Below are 19,865 nucleotides of genomic sequence, written 5' to 3' on the forward strand. Positions count from 1 at the left end.
GAGAGAGCCGGTAGGCAGCTCCCCGCGTGCAGGGCGCGCCGGGCCGCGCGGCCGCTCCTCTGCTAGGCTGCGCGGCGGGGCGGGCCGGGCCGGAGAAGCGCGCGGCATGTCGCAAGGGCTCCCGGCCGCCGGCAGCGTCCTGCAGAGGAGCTTCACGGCTCCGGGGAACCAGGCGCAGCCGCAGGTAGTGAACTAGAGGCTCGGGGAGGACCGCGGGCGATGCGGGGGTGGGCGCGCCTGGGGGCGCGAGGAGGTGGGTGCCGGGGTTCCTGTGTGGCGACCACTGAGTGCAAGGGTGGAGGGCGCTGCGGGAGCTAGACGCGAGCGGTGTGGGGGCCGCGGGGGCGGGCCAGGGACCCTGGCGTGCGCCTCTGCCCTGCCGCCCCCGCGCACGCACGGTGCCCGGGGCGTCCGGGATGGTGACTGGGCTCCTGAGCCTGGGAGGGGGAGAGGCCAGAGGGCGCCGTCGCCTGTTAGGGCTGGGCACTGTCCACGCTCCCCCGCACGTGGGGTCCCCGCTGCCTTGGGCGTCGCCATCCATGCGCCGCCGCCGGCTGCCACCCCACCGCCGGAGCGCGTGGTCCTTCCCCGCCGCTCCGAGCGGGGGCCAAGGTGTGGAGAGGGGAAATTCCGCTACAAGGGGAAACTCGTGCCCAAGCACTCCCAACATCTACCGGCTGCCTCCCGAATGGCCTAGCGGTGCGAGGTAGGGGCCAGAAGTAGGCGGACTCCACCCTCAGAACTGGTGGAAAGCTCTTGGCTGGCGCTCGGTCCTGTGTGCTGTCCACCACCACGTTTACAACCGCGTACTGGGGAAACTGACACAAAGTTGCCCGCAGGGACTGCAGTATGAGAACTTCCCGCTCTGCTGCTTTAGGACTGAGTCTTTTCATGGTTATGCCCTTCTTCTCAATTCGGTGCCTGGCACAGGATGTCATCGGGTGACGCTAGAGAGCCACACATCTGAGTTTAGGCCTGGGCTTTGCCACACACAGGCTGAGTAGCCTTGGGCAATTTGCTCAACCTCTCTGAACCTCAATTTCCCCACGTGTAAAGTCAATATAACAATATCAACTTCTCATGATATTTATGAGAACTAATTGAGATGTGGTTAATAATACATGAATATCTCAACAGTTTGCTCCCCTCTTTCCATCTTTTTTTTTTTTTTTTTTTTTTTTTTTTTTTTGGGAGGCAGGCGGACTCTCAACCACTGCGCCACCAGGGAAGTCCTCAGGATAACTCTTGAAGGATTTGACCAAGTTTGGTTAAATCTCATATACAGCCAAGAGCTTTCAAGACACATCATAAATTTGCTTTCTCATTCGCCCTGACCTGTGTGTGAAACAAAACGTCAGTCAGACATTGTTCAAAGGAACCTATTGTTGTGGCGTTCAGGATCACGTGGTATGTTGGGAGAGTTACGTGGTTGCAGTTAGTAATCAGCGTGATGGTGACTTGTACACAGTCTCAAAAGTACCTGTTTGCAAACATTTTAGAAATTTGTTTTAGAAATGATGCTTCCTATATACAAGAAACCAAAGTGGTTAACTAGGGGTCTGCTTTTCAATGTTTTATTCTTTCTAATTTTTCAACTATGTAGATGTTTTACCAACTAAAAATTTTAAATGATATCTTCTAAATTAAAAAAAAAAAAAGTACCTGTTTGTGTATGGTGGCAGAAGCCCTGGCCCACAGCAAGTCCCAGATAGCAGCTGCCTTCTGCCTTTCCCGTCCTCAGACGAGCACCAACACCACACCTCTTCCAGGCACAGGCCCTGCAGGGGAGAGGTTTGAGAACGTTGGTTTGGAGTCCAGCAGACCTGAGTTCCACTTCCCGTTCTCCCCGCTACTAGCTGTGATACCTGGAGCAAGTTCCTCAGCATCTCCGAGTTTCTTATTCCTCATCTTTTAGACGGCGGTCCCACCACACATTTCTCAGGGTGGTGACAGGGGTTAACAGCTAGCACAGTCATAGCGCATGGTGAGTGCTCCTCGACGTGGGGCCACTGTTACCCCACTGATGTAGCAGCAAGCACTGCTGTGGCTGCAAAGAAAATGGTGACGCTCCATAAGCAATGCTGGGTGAAGAGAAAGGGCAGGGAAGGTGAGGCGAGGGGCCTCAGCATCACACCTGACCAAACCTTCCCCCCCAGAGCCCTGAGGATGATGACAGGAAGGTCCGAAGGAGGGAAAAAAACCGAGTTGCTGCTCAGAGAAGCCGGAAGAAGCAGACCCAGAAGGCTGACAAACTCCATGAGGTGAGAGTGTGGTTAGGGCAGAGCCATGCAAGGGCCACGGCAAGGAGTCATCCTCCACCCTTGCACTGTGGTGGACCTAAGGTCACACCCTGGTCCTCACCAGTTCGGCCACATGCACGTCTAATTCTGCTGTGTCCTTCCAGCCCAGTGTTCTGAGTCTTCACTCACTGGTGTCTCCATTTCTCCCTCACTGGTTGCATCTCACACTCAAGTTTCCTTTATTACAAAATGAAGAACCCACCTTTTGATCCTGATTCCCTTTCAAGCTAGCGCCCCATTTCTTTTCTTTCCCTCTTTTATTCCCCTGCTTATTAAAAAGAGACCTGCTGTCTCCATGTCCTCAGTTCCTGTTTATTCCCCAGTCCTCTGTGGTATCGTTTCTGCTCCCCCAACACACATACGTGCAAACACGCACATGCACACTTCCTACAGAAGCTGCCCCGCTGAGGCCACTAGTGCCTGGCACTGCCCGGTCCAGGGACCTCTTTCTAGTCCCCTCATCCTTCGCCTTGCTGGCTCCTCTGACACCGCTGATCCTCGCCTTCTTGAAACCTTCTTTCAAGGTCTTTAGCTTCTAAGAGACCAATTTCCTATTTCTCCTGACCCTCTTCACCACTTTTTTCTTAGTTTCTTTGTTCACTTTTCTACCTCTGTCTGTTTTCTTAAATGTTGGTGCTTGACCAGGCTTTCAGACTCTGCCCTTTTTTCTTCTCACCCTGGAAGACTTAATCTGTTCTGCCAACGTCAGCTCCCAACATCACTTACTCTCAGGTAGGCATCGATTGCTCCAAGACCTCTGGCCCTAACCCCACATCTCCAGTGTCTGCTTAGATACCTCCAAATGGGTCGCCACAGGCTCCTCAGCTACAGCATGACCGTGATAGCGTGTCTGTTCACCCTGAGACTTGCTCTTCTCACTGTCATCAAATTGTAGCTAATGGAGCTAACTAACCATCTATCTTATCACCCAAATCAGGAACCTGAGCTTTATTCTAAACTCTTCCATTTTCCTCTATCCCTATGCATAATCCCACATAATCTCACAGTCAATACATGGGAACTGACGTCGAAGGCATCCCAGGATCTGTCCAAGGAATTGACGGCATTCCCATGCTCTTGTCTTTGCACAGGGGTGGTGTGAATATTAAGGGTTTTAGTTCAGCTCTCTCCTGCCACACTTTCTGGCCATAGATTGTCTCAGCAAGGCCAGTCTGAGGGGCATTGATAGCACAGGAGACTCTGAGGTGTTATGAGGGGGAAGGACAGTCTCTAAGAACCCCTTCACACTGAGCAGAGAACAGATTTAGAATGCACAGGCTCCAGGGAGAGGTGACCCACTGATACAAATTCACAGAGGGCCATAGATTATAAATATTACGTTCTTTCTTGAAAGTAGGAAGTCTGGGCTGTAGAAAGAGACTAGGATCTTCAGACCAGGGTCAGGGAAGGTCTGTCCCAGCCGGGATTAGTTCTGTAAAATTTCCACAGAGGAATTGGGGTGCCCTTTGCCTCCTTTCTTCCCTCCCCCTTGCTCCTGAAGCAAGCCTGGTTCTAGCTTCATGCTACCAAATAACCCCCAGAGGGGACTTGTGGCTTGGTCAGTGCAAGGCCCTATGTTCAGAACACATGTGCTAGCAGGACCCTTCCTCTCGAGGAACTTCTGGTTGCAGCCAGGTGCATCAGTATGAAAACACACTAGAGAACACTTGGTTTTAACTCCCAAGTGATTATGTGTGTGGAGGTGACTAAATGACTTGGACAAGATCTTTCATGGAGCAAGGTCGAGTAGATTCGTTCAACAAATACTTATCGAGAGCCACCGCAGGCAAGGCATTGCCACTGGGTCACAAGGAGAGGATTAAGATCTCATTCCTGTCCTTGGGAGGCATGAGTCTCAAGGAAGGTATATTCGTTTCCTATGGCTGCTGTAACAAATCATGACAAATTTGGTGACTTAAAACAACACAGATCTATTTTATCTCACAGCTTTGGAGGCCAGGCATATGAAATGGGTCTCACTGGGCTAAAATCAAGGTGTCAACAGGGCTGCATTCCTTCTGGAGGTTCTGCAGAGGAATCCGTTTCTTGCCTTCTCGAGTTTCTAGAGGCTTCTGTATTCCTTGGCTTGTTGGTCCCCTTCCATTTTCAAAGCCAGCACTGGCCAGTTGAGTCTTTCTCATCCTGCGTCACTCTGACACTGTTTCTGTTGTTACATCTCCTTCTCTGCTTCCTCTTTCCCTAACACTCTCATGATTACACTGGGCTTGCCTGCATAATCTGGGATAATCTCCCTCTTTTAAGATACTCAACTTAGTCACATCTGCAAAGCCCCTTTTGCCATGTAAGGTAACATATTCACAGGTTCCAGAGATTGCATGTAAACATCATGGGGGCTGGCATTATTCTGCCTACGACAAACATAAATACTTTACTACAGTGTCACAAAAAGATGGGTCTCTCTCAATTTCTGTCATTGTTGGATTTGGTAATGAAATGGACTAGATTTCCGGGAAATTTAGGGGTGATTTGCCACATTTACTCCTGCCTAATCCCTCTTAGAATGGTGGGTGGAGGGCCCTTCATAGGATTCTTAGCTTGTTCTGCTGTCCATAAACATAACTGTGCCAGTTGCCCTTTCCAGAAGGGGGCCGACTAATCTGACACCCAGTCCCTCCACAGAAGAACACGCCCTTCTCCTCTTTCTCTGTGGAGCTACAGGAATGGATTAGGATCACACACCACTGGCAGATCACCTCAGCAAGGCCAGTTTTGTTGGGAAACACAGTATCAAGGAGGCCAGGACAGTGGTTCCATCCATACACAGGCCCCAAAGCAGAAGTCCACCCTTTACCGTCACTAGCTACACACAAGTGTCATTGGTCACTGGTGTCAGTAGTCACTTTGGTGACTAGTTTTTAAATTTTGAAAAACATCTACATATTGAGAGTGGGATGTCTGGTTAAAAAATGTGGTGATGAATAATGTTACTGTGCTCCAGTGAGCTGCAGGCAGAGGACTTAGCGCCCTGCTTTGGGTCACAGATGAAAGCCCCTCAGGCTCCCTGGGGCTCCCAGGACACATCTGGGTTGGGAAGAGTAAGAGCCAGACACAGTGCATGGAAACCTTCTCCTCAGACTTGGAATGAGGCCAGCTCGTTGGGAGACACCGAAGGGCACAGAAAACTGCCACCTGGTAGCCACGACTGCCCACTACTCCCTGGGGAGCTGAGCCCATCATGAGGGCTTTGAGTAAATGTAAAATAGCTAGCTAGTGGGAAGCAGCCGCATAGCCCAGGGAGATCAGCTCGGTGCTTTGTGACCGCCTAGAGGGGTGGGATAGGGAGGGTGGGAGGGAGACACAAGAGGGAAGAGATGTGGGGATATATGTATACATACAGCTGATTCACTTTGTTATACAGCAGAAACTAACACACCATTGTAAAGCAATTATACTCCAATAAAGATGTTTTAAAAAAAAAAGGGCTTTGAGTAAAGCCCTTATCCCATAAATTCCTCTATCCTATACTGTGGGCTAGCATTGCTAAATATCTCCAAGTAACTCGAGCTCTTTATTTGCCTTTCCTGAACACCATGAAGGGGAATATTTAGAGCAAGACATGTTTAAAATTCCCACTTCCTCTCCTGCCCACTCAGTTCTTGAGCCTCTCTCACCTCCAACATCCAGAAAATCCTCCTCCAGTCCCAGCTGTTACAAGTCTCTCAGCTGCCTTCTTCCTCCCCCAGCTCTCCATCCCCAAAGCCGGGGGACTATCCATCAGGGCAGAACCCCCTTGGAGGGCAGGGCGGGAGGAGAAGCTGAGCAGGCCAAGCCAGAGAGAGACTGGGGTCACTCTTCAGAGATGTCTGAGTTTCCCCCTCAGGGTGTGGCTGCCAAAAGTCGCCCCGCAGAGATGAGAAGCAGTTCCTAGTGTGTATCTGTGCACCTCACTGTTCACTGTGGCTTTTCGAGTTTTCCCTTCAAGGCACTTACCCTTCTCATGGAGACTTTGACCCGTATTCATCTCTGAATGTTAGGCACGTGGCCCGGGTGCAGATTCACAAATGGGAACCCAAGAAAACAGTCCAGGTCTCTAAGCCCAGTTGAAAGTGTCTCAGAAGTGGGTCACACTGGTTCAAGCCAGGCACCCAAAGGTGTAAGACTGAGAAAGAACTTTGAGTCAGAAAAGGAAGGCAGTGATGCCATCCTCAGGAGCCCCAAATGTCACAAACTGACAACTTTCTTGGGCAATATGGTTGTGGTACGTGTTGCCCTGGTGTTTTCAGATATTGCATACTCTAAGAGGATCCTTCATGTCAATCCTCACTGGGTTTAGAAACTGATGATGACTCTAATATGTACAGCCCTTGCTGGTGACACAATGTTTCTGCTGGGAAGTATATGAGCTTAAGGCTTGGGGATAGACTTACGGTAAAATCCTGAGCTCTCGTAGCCCTTTACTGCTGGTAACGACCATGGGGGGAAATTTGGGCCCAGATGCTGCCAAGCGAAAGCAGAATTGCTGTCATTGCCTGAGAGCCGCAGTTGACCTTGAAGTCAGGGATTAGGCCCCAAGTCTGCATGACCTCAGAAAAGCCACCGTACCTCTGAGTTTCAGTTGTCTCGCTTGTGAAATGGGGTCTGTGTCCTCCTGATGGCCTCTTCCTTCCCCTCATTTCCTTCCCACCTTAGTTATCATCTCTGGTCCCTGGTACCCACATGAGCTTCTTTACCAGTCTTTGCCTCAAAGGCATCCTAGACCCTGAATCACCCCCCCAGACGGCACCTCATTCCTCAATCAGCCTCTCTTTAGAAGCTCAGACCAGGGTTTCTCAGCCTCAGCACTATTGACATTTGGGGTCAGCTATTTCCTCGTTGGGGTGGGGGCAGTAGTGCCCCCTTCCCAGCTGTGACAACCCAAACTGTCGCCAGCCGCTCCAGATGTTCCCCGGGGACTGTCAGAATTGGCCCAGTTGAGAATTATTGCCCTAGACAGCTTAATTTCTGAGGCAGAAGTGGGATTTGCAGTGATTTCAATACCTCCCATTTCTGGTCTCTGCTTTGTGACTGTGTCCTGCACATACCCAGAGAAAGCAGCACAATGACCTCAAATCCTCCTGAGATAGGAGATTGGAAAGTCAGCGATATTTGAGCTAAATGGATCATCTCTTTGGAAATAACAAAGGATGTAATGTTCTTGGCTTCTTTTTCACATATGTTAAGTCCAGGTAATCTCTCCTCAGGCTGAAGTGGGTCTTACTCATTCCCCTTTGTACCCACTCAGTGTTCTCACCTCCTCTTTCTCCCCTCTCAGCTCCCTCTTTTATTTTTGTGGAACTGGTCTCGCTTGAAGAAGATTTTGACTTCTTCTCTTTTTATTCCCTCAGCTCAGTAAAAGCCCCTCCGCAGATTTATGAGTAAAACTTAAATCCCAGAAGAGAAAGTCCCTGTGGAGAAGGCAGTCGAGGGGCCTGCTGGAGGCCCGCGACAGGCAGCTCTGTGGCCTTTCTGAGCTGGCGCTCGGGGAGAGCCGTGGACTTCGGCAGCATGGCCCCTGTGGCTTCCAGAGGGAGAGCTCAGAAGCTCAGAAGCATCTTGCCACAGCATTCAGTAACTATACAAAGGCATGTGGAATATTCTGCTACAGGAAGAATTCTGTTCTTTGGAATCTAGTTAAAATATTAGCTCATCGCCGGGCTTCCCTGGTGGCGCAGTGGTTGGGAGTCCGCCTGCCGATGCAGGGGACATGGGTTCGTGCCCCGGCCCCGGAGGATCCCACGTGCCACGGAGCGGCTGGGCCCGTGAGCCGTGGCCGGTGAACCTGCGCGTCCGGACGGAGCCTGTGCTCCACAACGGGAGAGGCCACAACAGTGAGAGGCCCGCATACCGCAAAAAAAAAAAAAAAATCTTAGCTCATCGGAACCATTCAAATGTATTCTTCATTTTACTTGGAGGTGAAGAGAATTTCCAGTTGCAGGGTGGAGAGTGTGTGTGTGTGTGTGCGCATGTACGAACTACACAGAGCTGTGGCCTCTCTCAGCCCTTTGCTACAGGCAGCGCTCCCCACGATGCCTAGGTCCCCATCCCCTCCTCCCAGCCAGACCCTTCCTGCCCACAGAGGGCCTCTTGCTGCAGCATTGGGAGACTGAATTCTGACTCCCGGACTAGAGCTGTCAGAGGCCAGAGGAGAGCCTGGGGCATTGGGGGTGGTAGGCCTGGAGGAGAGCTGAAGACGTAATGCAGCCAGGGTACTAGGGGGCCAAAGTGGCCCAGCTCAGCCTGTTGCAGGGTGGGTGAGGCCCGCTGCCATGGAGAGTATTCCGGGTCACCCTGAGAGCCTGCCTGGGAAAGACAGGAGGCAGAGAGATAGCTCCGATGGCCTCTATGTGCAACCTCTCTGGGGCCCTTGTTCTGAGAGGGAGGAAAGTGCCTAGAGTGGGAGAGAGGGAAGGAAGGGGGCAAGAGAAGGAGACCAAGGGCGAGGGTTGTGGAGTTACTGAGCTCGTAGATGTTGGCATTGGGGCCTGTCAGGCAGGGGTACAGGAGAAGGTAGCAGAGGCCCCTAGTTGCTATACATTTCTGATCTTTGGAGAGAGACCTTATTTAATATAAGTAAGATTGACTATGATGCAAGACTGAATAGAACACGTAATGAGAGATGTGGTTCCATTAGGTGCTATGATCTGGGAAGCCTTCCTGGAGGTGGTGGGCTTGACCTTCCACACAAAAGCAGGAAGGCAGCTCAGTTGAGGATAACAGCTTTAGTAAAGAGGCAGAGCTGAGAATTTGCATGTATCTTCATGGCCTGTAAGAAGATCAGACTTTTTTAGTAATATTTCTTAAAAGTTACTGGTAAGATAATAAGGTTGGGCTCCCAGCTCAGGAAATGCATGGCATGCATGGTTCAACAAAGCCTAACCATATGAATCAACCTAGAAATGATTGAAAACAACATTTCAACAAGATGCAAATAAGATCGTCAGCCTTAAGAAGGTCTCTATAGTTATGCCATAGGGCTCTGCAAGTGGCCAAGTATTGTAGGACTTATTAATGAGTTGGGTGAAGAAAAGGAAGACCTACTTCATCGAGTTAGCGGACAGCTTAGAGCTGTGTGGTATCACTAACCCAGGAGCTGACACAAACAATATTCAAAAAGATTTTGCTAGGCTGACAGATGACCAAGCAAACAGGGCGAAATTCAGTAGAAGCGGATGTAAGGCCCACCCTTAAGCCAAAGTATCAGTTGTAGTTCAAGTATGAACAGAGAAGCGGCCGATGCAGACAAAGCTTGCACTTCTCTGCATTCTCAGAGAGAATCCCCAGAGCTAGGTGGCTGCGCACTTGGGTCCCACCCAGAGCAGACTACCTCACGCATTTGCCCTCTGAATGGCGGGACCATCCCCAGAATCGTGCATTGTGCTTTGGGAACATTTTCTCAGAGCTCCTGGCAAATTGGAACGTGTGTTGGGAATGGCCTCCCGAAGGGCGTTGGAACCAGAAGTCCTGAAACCCAAGGAACTCAGAGGACCTGAAGCAGTTGGGCTCAGAGAATACCTAAGGGGAAGTGGTATGGGGCCGTCTCCTAACATTTCAAGAACTGTGATGTTGAAAAAGTATTGCATGTACTCTATGTGGTTCCATAGGTGGAACCAAGCCCAGTGGGTGGGTTTAAAGGAGAGAATGATTTTGGATAGTACAAAGAGGAGCTTTCTAATAGAGCAGCTCAGAAATAGCAGAAACTGTCTTTGGAAGGAGAGAGTGTCCAGCATAAGTTGGATGTCGGAGCTAGAATTACATAGGGAAGGTTTCTGCACTGTGTGGTTTGGGCTAAGGGCTCTCTGATCTCCCGCGGTTCTAAGCCTCTGTAAACTCCGATATAGTGGGAGCTTAACAGGTGAGTGTTGGAGCAAAGCCAAGGCAAGGGGTGTTTTCATTCATTTACTCAGCATTCGACAAACATGTGTTATGTTCCCGGCACTGTTCCAGGTGCTGGGGCTGTAACAGTGAACCCAGCAGAAACCACCAGAAAGCAGATCAGTGGCTGTGGGGAGAGGGTCACTGACTGCAGAGGGAGATCAGGGAACTTCTCAGAATGATGGAAATGTTCTGCATCTTGATCAACACAGGTGTTTACATTTGTCAAAACTCATCAAATTATACACCTAAAATTAGGTGCATTTTATTTTATGTCAATTATAAATAAGATGATAAAGATGATTCAGAAAACAAAGCCTGGCCCTCATCCTGGTGGGAGGGGAGAGACGTGAAGCAAATGAACAAACAAATCTGAGTGGTGGAGGCAGCTAATGAGAAAGATTCCAGGGAAGGAGGTGAGCATCGTGGCTGGGGTTAGATCTGCCCGGAGGACAGAGGAAGGGCGCGTGGTTTCAGAACCCATGCTGAAGACTGATTTCTGTCTTCCCAGGAGTATGAGTGCCTGGAGCAAGAAAACACAGTGCTGCGGAGAGAGATCGGGAAGCTGACGGAGGAGCTGAAGCACCTGAGCGAGTTGCTGAAGGAGCACGAGAAGATATGCCCGCTGCTGCTCTGCCCCGTGAACTTTGTGCCGGTGCCGCGGCTGGACCCCGTGGCTGGCTGCCTGCCCCGGTGAAGCCCGGAGACGGTCCTCCTCGGCCCAGCAAGGAGCGTTGGTCTTTTTCACACCTGGGAAGAGGCTTCCCTCTGCATCCATGTACCGGGGGACCTGTGGCTGGGTCAGCTCTTAGGAGCTGCGGGCCGTGTCCCCAGCAGCCCAGGCTCAGCGTGACGCTCTCACAGGCCCCTGACTCAGAGCCTTTAGCGGATCCAGGCAGGGAGGCCATCCTCAGGAATTGCTGCGCATCCACTTTGGCAGCTAGTAGGTTCCGTTTTTGTGCAGAATCATTTCCTCTAGCACATGGATAATAAAGGTGTTATCTTCTCTCCTTTCGCCAAGTTCTTAGAATTTAGAGACACAATACCTTTCCTCTCCCTGAAGAGGTCATCTCCTGTCTCCTAAGGTGGTTTTGCAGCTCCTGGGTCTTGCTTCTCCTCCTGGTAATCTCCCCCATGGTCACATCCATGCTAGTTGAGGAGGCACCCTTGGGGTGGGACTCCCCTGCCACCCCAGCTGGGTCCTGCAGGGGTGTGCTGGGCATGACTCGTGCTTGTCTTATGCGCTGCGTGACCCTCCATCCTGGTCTACTTTCCCACCCAGGCTGGACCGTCCTGGAAGATTTTCTGCTTCAGGCTGGTTTTCCCATGTGCTCTGTATATTCCCGGGTCACCTCCCATTCCATTGGTAGTCACAGGATCAGGGGACAAATGCACTTTATAGAAGTCTGAATCACGCTCGAATGGAGGAGATCTGTCCCCTATGTAAACAAGCAAATATTTGGGTAGATGAGGAGAGGGGAGCTATTTCCTTTTAAAGGTCCCATCCAACTCTATTCTTTCAGGAAAATCAGAACCAGGCCAAGTTGAAAGTGGCCCCAGCAAGAAAAGCATCCCATCCCCTCCCAATTCTCTTTCTCCCTGTAACAAGGGAGTTGTGGAAAGTGGAGCCAGCCTATCATAAAGGGAAAAAGAAATGGGAACAGCAGGGAAAGTGCTTTGTTGTAAATGTAAATGGTTAAAAAAAAGAAAAGAAATAGAAAGCAGCTCTCCCCAGGGGTGAAGAACTTGCTGACCTCATGCCAGGATTCATACTGGCTAATCCCCACCAGCCTCCTCTTTTTTTCCCTCTTTTCTCTCTTTCTTCCCCTGCTTACTGGAGGCTGGCCTGCTGTCTTCTAACTCACGCAGGCTGATGGTGGCAAGATTTCCCTGGTCAGAGGCGCTGGAAGGCTGCTGTTAGACAGGGCCTGTGCCTGCTGGCAGGACCAGGCCAAAGCTTCCCGAATACAGCTCTTTCAGGGAGATGGTGGAATTATCTAGCCACGCGGCTTGTGGCATCTTAGTTCTCCGACCACGGATTGAACCCAGGCCCTTGGCAATGAAAGCGTGGAGTCTTAACCACTGGACTCCCAGGGAATTCCCAGCACAAGACACTTTAAAATCATCCAGCCTCACCCTTCACTTTGTAGTTGAGGTGTGTGGCCAGGGGGAGGGGATTGCTCACGGTCTCCTGTGAGTTAGAAGCAGAACCAGAAGCAGACCCCAGGGGATCTGACTGCTGATCCACTGTAGTTGATAGATTCAGGCTGCCGCCGTGCCAGGGTCCTGCTCAGCTGTGGCTAACTGTGGTGTGACCTTCTGTCAGCACCTCACCAGGCTGCCAGGGCCACACAGTCCAGGCGAGTGGCCCATCTGTGAAGGATGGACTCAGAGCCAGGGCCCCAGGGGCCTATGTAGCTGAGGAGAGCATGGACACGTGAAGTATGTGTCTTGTACCAGCAGGCATTTTGCTGCTGCCTTCGATTCCAGCGCTTTCCAGAAGGGAGAATTTTACACTCTGGCTGGGGCTCACCTGGCCCTGCAGTACTTCCAGGCTCTGGCTTGCAGACCCCTCTCACTGTCTTACTGCTGATCTGCTCCGACCCCTGTGGTCACTGCTGTCCAGCTGGCTGCTCACCCACTCCGCTGCTGACCCCAGGGAGTCCGTGCCCACCAGCCCCACTGGCCAGAGCCCCCTGGCACCATGTAACAACCCAGGGACCAGTTTCCTTCCATGTAGCTGCTATGGGCCCCCGAGGCCTTGGAGTCCCCCTAGATCCTCTACCCTGACTGGGCGACTTGGAGGAAGCGTCCTTGGAGGATGGTGGGGAAGGGCTGTGTCCTGGAGGTGAGAGTGCATCCTTTCCCACGCACAGTCCTCGTGCCAGACCTCAAACGCATGGCCTCACCCAGACACAAGGAAGGCTGGGAAATGAAACTCAACCCCGTGCCCAGGAGCTGGAGGAGAGCGCTTAGGTGAACATCTGTCAGCCTCTGCCATAAGACAGCCTAGCTTTTGCTCCCGCCACCTCACTGAAACTGTCCCCTTGGAGGTCCCCAGGAGGCCCTTTTTTGCTAAATCTAATGGGCATGTCTCAGGCTTTATCTTCCTTTACTTCCTAACAGCTTGTGACACTGGCTTTGGTGTTGCTTCTACCCTCTCTACCTGCTTCTCAGTATAAAGGGGCTCCTCTTCTTGGGGCCTCAGTCACCACCTATCCCTATAAGACAACTCCCACATCGGTACCCAGAGCCCTGCTCTCCCTTCAGAGGGCAGACTTGTGTATTCAGCTGCCCATCACGTGTCTCTGAAAGACCGTCTCACAAACGTTTCCCACTCAACAAGTTCAAAACCATACTTGTGATCTCATCATCTTCCCTTCAAACCTGCTTCTCAATCTGTTTCTCCCTGTTTAATAAAGGGCTCCATCATCCCTCTGGTCAGAAACCAACACATCATATTTGATTCCTCCAAATCCTTCAGTTGTGTCTCCTAGATATACCCCGATCCAGCCACTTGGCTCCAATGTGCCAGCTGCCTTATCCGCTATCAAGAAATTTATTCAAAGTATCTGCTGGGCACAGGGGCTTCCTCCCTAAGCTGTGTGTTCACTGAGGTTGAGCTCACATTTAGGGAGGGTTAGGCCCCCATTTTCTTTTTTTTTTTTTTTTAGGCACGAACCCGTGTCCCCTGCATCGGCAGGCGGACTCTCAACCACTGCACCACCAGGGAAGCCCTAGGCTCCCATTTCTGATGTCAACAGTAAATTTGGAGTTAGGGAACAAAAACTAGGGTAGTCCAGGGTAGTGAGTCATGGTGATGGGGACAAGTCCCCTCCAAGATAACTGGAGAGGTGACCAGAGTTCTGAAAACCAAATGTTCCTGAAACTTGTTGCTAAAAACATCTTTATTCAGATCCCAGTAACATTGAGGGCCGTCTCAGCTCCCCTCTGAAAAAGTAGAAATTCCGTATAAATCGGAGAAATGATTATTTTGTTCCCGGAGCTACAAGGGAAGTAGATCAGTTCTGGAGACTAGATTTGATTGGCTGTATTCACACTGCTGCTGTGTGCCAGACACTGGGCTGGGTATCTGAATTAAATCTGAGAGTGACTGTTTGTCGGGCTGGGAGGAAGGGAGGCAAGCTGAGAAAGGCCCCTTTAGAATAGAAAGTGTCAGAGAGGGAGGAAGCCCTTCCTTCACACCCATGCAGCCACACCACTTCCTGTCCGCAATCTTGCCCCGTATTGCACCACCTCAGCCTTGAAGCCTGGGGTTTCCATCACTGAATCAGGCCCCAGTTTTGGCCTCAAAGCTTGGTTGAGAATGATGACTCTAACGGACAGGAAAGCGAGAGACTCAAAAGCCCCTCTCTTCTTTCCCATCAGTGCTAGGGTTTCCACAGTCCGGGTGTACTCACCAGGGCTGTGGGTTCTGCCGTAGAAGGAGCTAGAAGAAAAGGGGTAGCCCCAATCTCACTGAAATGTCTTCCCTCCTGGATGTCCAGGAAGTCCTGGCAGTGTCATCCATGCCACAGCAGGAAGGCTTGTAACCAAAAGCCAGGGAAGTGGAAAGAAGAAACAGTGGAGAGGAGGAAGGAGAGAGGAAGGAAGGGAAGGAGAAGGAGAGAAGGAAGTGGGAAGGGGGAAGGGAAGAGGGTGATGGGGATCCTTGAGCTCTGAACCTAAACCATCCCTGCTCCTGGGAAGTTATGCTGAAGCCCCAGGAGGGTATGCTATTTGGAAGCTCCCCTAACAATGCCGCACGTCTGCAGGCGTGAGAGTGGAGCTAGCCAAGGCTAGTCTCTGGAAGCCCCTCTATGCTTGAAGTCAAGGGAAATTTCCTGGATTGCCCATTTGGAAACTGACCACCTTGATGAAATGGTTCCTCCCCAAATATTTGGGGCAAAGGAGATCCATGTGGTTACTACTGTCGCCATGGACACCAGCACCATCGGCACGACGCACACTGAAAGTCTGCAGTTAGCAGATGCAGGTGCGCTTGGCGTGGCGTGCTTGAACTTGTGCCCCTGTCTGGGGCTGTGTTCAGGGCACACTCTGTCCCTAGAGACAGCTCACCTGCTCTTTTGGGTGTTCTAGCATGACCTTTTCTGGTATGGTATTCTTAAGAAGATCAGAAATGTCATTGCAGGTCAGACCAAAGGCCGCTAGCCCAGAATTCCAACCACGACACGGAGGGGAAGCGTGAGGGAGAGTCCAGTGTTTGTGTTCTAAGACGCCATCCTGAAAGGCCTGAGGTGTACTTGGAACTTCCCTGATTTCCCTTAATAGCCCACTGTTATCTATCCATTCATTAATCAAGAGTCTTCTTGAACCAGTTTGAGTTCTCCATCACCTTGTACAGGGTGGTACTTGTGCTCTGCTCTGAATCCACCCCCTGCTCTTCTAAATCCCAGAGAAACTCATTCTTGGATGGTGCTGGGACCTGGAAAGCAGGACTATTTCCTGAGCATCCCAGGTTCACCAAGCTTCCTCGCAGTCCTTCCTCTAGGCTGGCAGCAAGGCCAAAAAGTACCTTGCGAAATGTCACAAACGTACAGAAGGCTCAATTTGCCAGGCAGTACTTTTTTGAAATTGAGAAAGCAAGAGTTCAAGAACCACAAGTAGTGGCCGGTGTCCTGAGGCTAAAGAGTGGGAAGAACCAATGAATGTTCCCCGCGGTAGTTCTTGAGCAGTTGCAGCACATTTGTAAATTATTTCGATTGATCATTATGAAACTTTATTAGTAATTAATTACTTATTTTAATTCATTGTCATTAATTATTACAGTAAACGAATATATTTATTAATAAAATAAATGATAAAATAAATTATTTATTTATTGTTGTAATATACCAACATATTTACTTATGAAGTAATAAAATATTTCTTTTAAAATAATAAAATAATGCATTATTAATAGCTATTATTATGAATTTACGAATTAGCTATTGTTCAAACAATTAGTAGTGAAATACCCATTGCACGTGTGGGGAGGGGGGCAGGGCCAGTAAGGGAAAGACCCCCCCCCTCACCCCACAGCACCTTAAAGGGCACCTTGTCATACAATTTCTGAAAACTTACCTCCAGACCTATCTCACCTGGAGCAGAGGAAATCTAATGATTTTCTCCGTCTGGTCGGAACAGGGAATACCCCTCCTTAGAATGTAAGCAATTACAGGACAGGTATTGTGTTTTTTGTTTGTTTGCTTTTTTGTTGTTTTTTAAAATTTTTATTGGAGTACAGTCGATTTACAATGTTGTGTTAGTCTCAGGTGTACAGCAAAGTGAATCAGTGATACATAAACATATATCCACTCTCTCTATATTTTTTAAGATTCTTTTCCCATATAGGTCATTACAGAGTATTGAGCAGAATTCCCTGTGCTATACAGTGGGGTCTAGGGAATTGTGTCTTATTTATCCATATATCCCTACTTGCCTAACATGTGTGCTTAGGTACCTAGCACGTGTGCTTAGCACTAAAAATTCCTGCTTGAAGGATTGATGGAGTGAATGGCTACCCCTTTTCTAGTCTTCATCCCAATTAAGGCCTCACCCTCATTCCAATCCAAAAAAGAACTTACTATGACTCTATTTGTGATATGAATTTCTCATTGTTATTTCCGCATTTAAGAGTGTGAACCTAAGCTACTTTTCTTGTTCCTGTAATTCAACATCTGGGTCAGCTTGCCTGTCGTAAATTAGGGATTCCCATAAATCAGCAGTGAAGTTGCTTCATAAAACCCTGGTAACAATACTGTTGAAAGGAACAGTAGGCTGGTTGATGAGGATTGGGGGAGGGCGGCAGAAATACACACAGGGAGCAAATCTCTTCAGATGTCATCTTCAATTTTATTCATTTATTTATTTGTTTTAAAGGATAGTTACCTTTTTAAAAAAATTTATTTATTTGTTTATCTTTGGCTGTGTTGGGTCTTCATTGTCACGCACGGGCTTTCTCTAGTTGCGGTGAGCAGGGGCTACTCTTCCTTGCAGGGTGCAGGCTTCTCATTGCGGTGGCTTCTCTTGTTGTGGAGCATGGGCTCTAGGCGCATGGGCTTCAGTAGTTGTGACACGTTGGCTCAGTAGTTGTGGCTCACAGGCTCTAGAGCGCAGGCTCCGTAGTTGTGGCGCACGGGCTTAGTTGCTCCGCGGCATGTGGGATCTTCCCGGACCAGGGCTCGAACCCGTGTCCCCTGCATTGGCAGGCGGATTCTTAACCACTGAGCCACCAGGGAAGCCCTTCAATTTCATTTAAATGCTGTAAATACAGTTGTTATATTTTATTTGTCCTACAGTCATTACTATTTAAACCTTTAATATTTATTTAGGATTGCTTAACTTGTCACCTGTGCACAGAGGAGTTGGATACATAAATCACCAGTGGCCCTCAACTAGAGAGAAAAAAGAAAGAAATTTAACAGTGGTAGGGGAAAAATTCAGGGGAAAAATATACAGGCATACCTGGGAAATAGTCTGGGTTCATTTCCAGACCACTGCATTAAAATGATCATAGCAATAATGCAAGTCACAAGTTATTTGGTTTCCCAGCACATATAGAAATTATGTTTACACTATACTGTAGTCTATTAAGTATGCAGCCGCATTATGTCTAAAACGTACCTTGTTGCTAAAAAGTGCTATCATCTGAGCCTTCAATGAGTCATCATCTTTTTGCTAGTGGAGTATCTTGCTGCTGGTGGATGGTGATGGCTGCTGACTGATCTGATCAGGGTGGAGGTTGCTGAAGGCTGGGGTGGCTGTGCAGTTCTTAAACTAAGAGAGCAAGGAAGTTTGTTGCATCATGTGACTCTTTCTTTCACAAGCAATTTCTTTGTGGCATGCAATGATGTTCGATAGCACTTTTACGTACGGTAGAACTTCTTTCAAACTCGAAGTCAATCCTCTCAAACCTTGTCACTACTACTGAAACAAACTTGGGTCTGCTCACCTGATGTGCAGTAAAGCCGATCTACTGACACCAGCTGCGGTGAGGGTAAGTACAGAGCTTACTGCAGGGCCCAGCAAGGAGAATGAGCAGCTCATGGCCAAAAGACTCAAACTCCTCAATGGCTTCCAGGGAAGAGATTTTAAAGGCGAGATGAGGGAGAGGGTCACAGGGTACATAATCATCTGTGTACATCCTTCTGATTGGTTGGTGGTGAGGTAACAGGGTGATGTGTCTGGAATCTCAATTATCAACCTTTTGGTTCTAAGTGGCCTGGGGTCTACCTGGTGGTCAGCATGCAGTTAACTTTTCCCACCTGGTGGGAGTTTTAGTATCTGCAAAACAACTCAAAAATAGGCTCAGGATATTATCTATAGACCTTGAGGAGGAACTAAAAGTCCTTCACTTTGTTTTATGGCTAAACTATTATTATTGTGTCTTACTTGACTGCTTTCCTTCGTTTCTGCATTTCCTCACTTCTCTGATTAAATTTGTTCTTTGGAACTCGGGGAAGGCCTACAAGAGGCGAGGGACACAGGGGAGGTGTGGGGTCTGTCCCTGAGAAGGCCCTGCAAGGTCCTGATCAGTTTCATCACTGCTTTATCAACTGTTTATTTAATATTACAAATCCTATGTTGTCATTTCAACGATCTTCAAACCATCTTCACCAGGAGTAGATTCTGTCTCAAAAAACCACTTTCTTTGCTCATCCATAAGAAGCAACTCCTCATCTGTTAAAGTTTTATCATGAGATTGCAGCAGTTCTGTCACATCTTCAGGCTCCACTTCTAATTCTAGTTCTCTTGCTATTTCTACCATATCTGCAGTTACTTCCTCCACTGAAGTCTTGAACCCCTCTAAGTCATCCAGGAGGGCTGGAATTAACCTCTTCCAAACTCCTGTTACCGTTCATATTTTTAACTCTTTCCATGAATCATGAATGTTAATGTCATCTAGAATGGTGAACACTTTCCAGAAGGTTTTCAGTTCACTTTCCCCAGATCCATCAGAGGAATCACTATTTATGGCAGCTATAGCCTCATGAAATGTATTTCTTAAATATTGATAAGACTTGAAAGTTGAAATTACTCCTTGGTCCATGCGCTACAGAAAGGATGTTGTGTTAGCAGGGATGAAAACAATATTAATCTCATTGTACATCTCCATCAGAGCTCTTGGGTGACCAGGTGCATTGTCAGTGAACAGTAATATTTTGAAAGAAGTCTTTTTTTTTTCTGAGCAGTAGGCCTCAACTGTGGGCTTAAAATATTCAGTAAACCGTGTTGTAAACAGATGTGCTGTCACCTAGGCTTTGTTGTTCCATTTATAGAGTATAGGCAGAGTAGATTTAACATAATTCTGAAGGGCTCTAGGATTTTCAGAATGGTAAATGAACATCGGCTTCAACGTCAAGTCACCAGCTGCATCAGGCCCTAACAAGAGAGTCAGCCTGTCCTTTGAAGCTTTGAAGCCAAGCATTGACTACTCCTCTCCAGCTATGAAAGTCCTAGATGACATCTTCTTCCAATAGAAGGCTGTTTTGCCAACATTGAAAATCTGTTGTTTAGTGTGTAGCCACCTTCATTATCTTAGCTAGATCTTCGGGATAACTTGCTGTAGCTTCTACATCAGCACTTGCTGCTTCACCTTGCATTTTTATGTCATGGAGACAACTTATTTCCTGAAATCTCATGAACCAACCTCTGCCAGCTTCAAACTTTTCTTCTGCAGCTTCCTCACCT

At 48.9% G+C, this 19,865-nt stretch overlaps 1 protein-coding gene across 1 annotated transcript; it reads left to right on the forward strand.

Annotated features, from left to right (window-relative positions):
• Positions 1-6: 6 nt before the first annotated feature.
• On the forward strand, positions 7-11,170 carry BATF3 (basic leucine zipper ATF-like transcription factor 3). Its single transcript, XM_024751139.1, has 3 exons — positions 7-184; positions 2,157-2,261; positions 10,684-11,170. Exons 1-3 carry the CDS (start codon positions 107-109, stop codon positions 10,867-10,869), a joined length of 369 nt encoding a protein of 122 aa, XP_024606907.1. The 5' UTR covers positions 7-106; the 3' UTR covers positions 10,870-11,170.
• The last annotated feature ends 8,695 nt before the right edge of the window (positions 11,171-19,865 follow it).

Source organism: Neophocaena asiaeorientalis, unplaced genomic scaffold (assembly GCF_003031525.2).
Source record: "Neophocaena asiaeorientalis asiaeorientalis breed wild unplaced genomic scaffold, Neophocaena_asiaeorientalis_V1.1 scaffold67, whole genome shotgun sequence".
In the NCBI taxonomy this organism is placed as follows: Eukaryota; Metazoa; Chordata; class Mammalia; order Artiodactyla; family Phocoenidae; genus Neophocaena; species Neophocaena asiaeorientalis.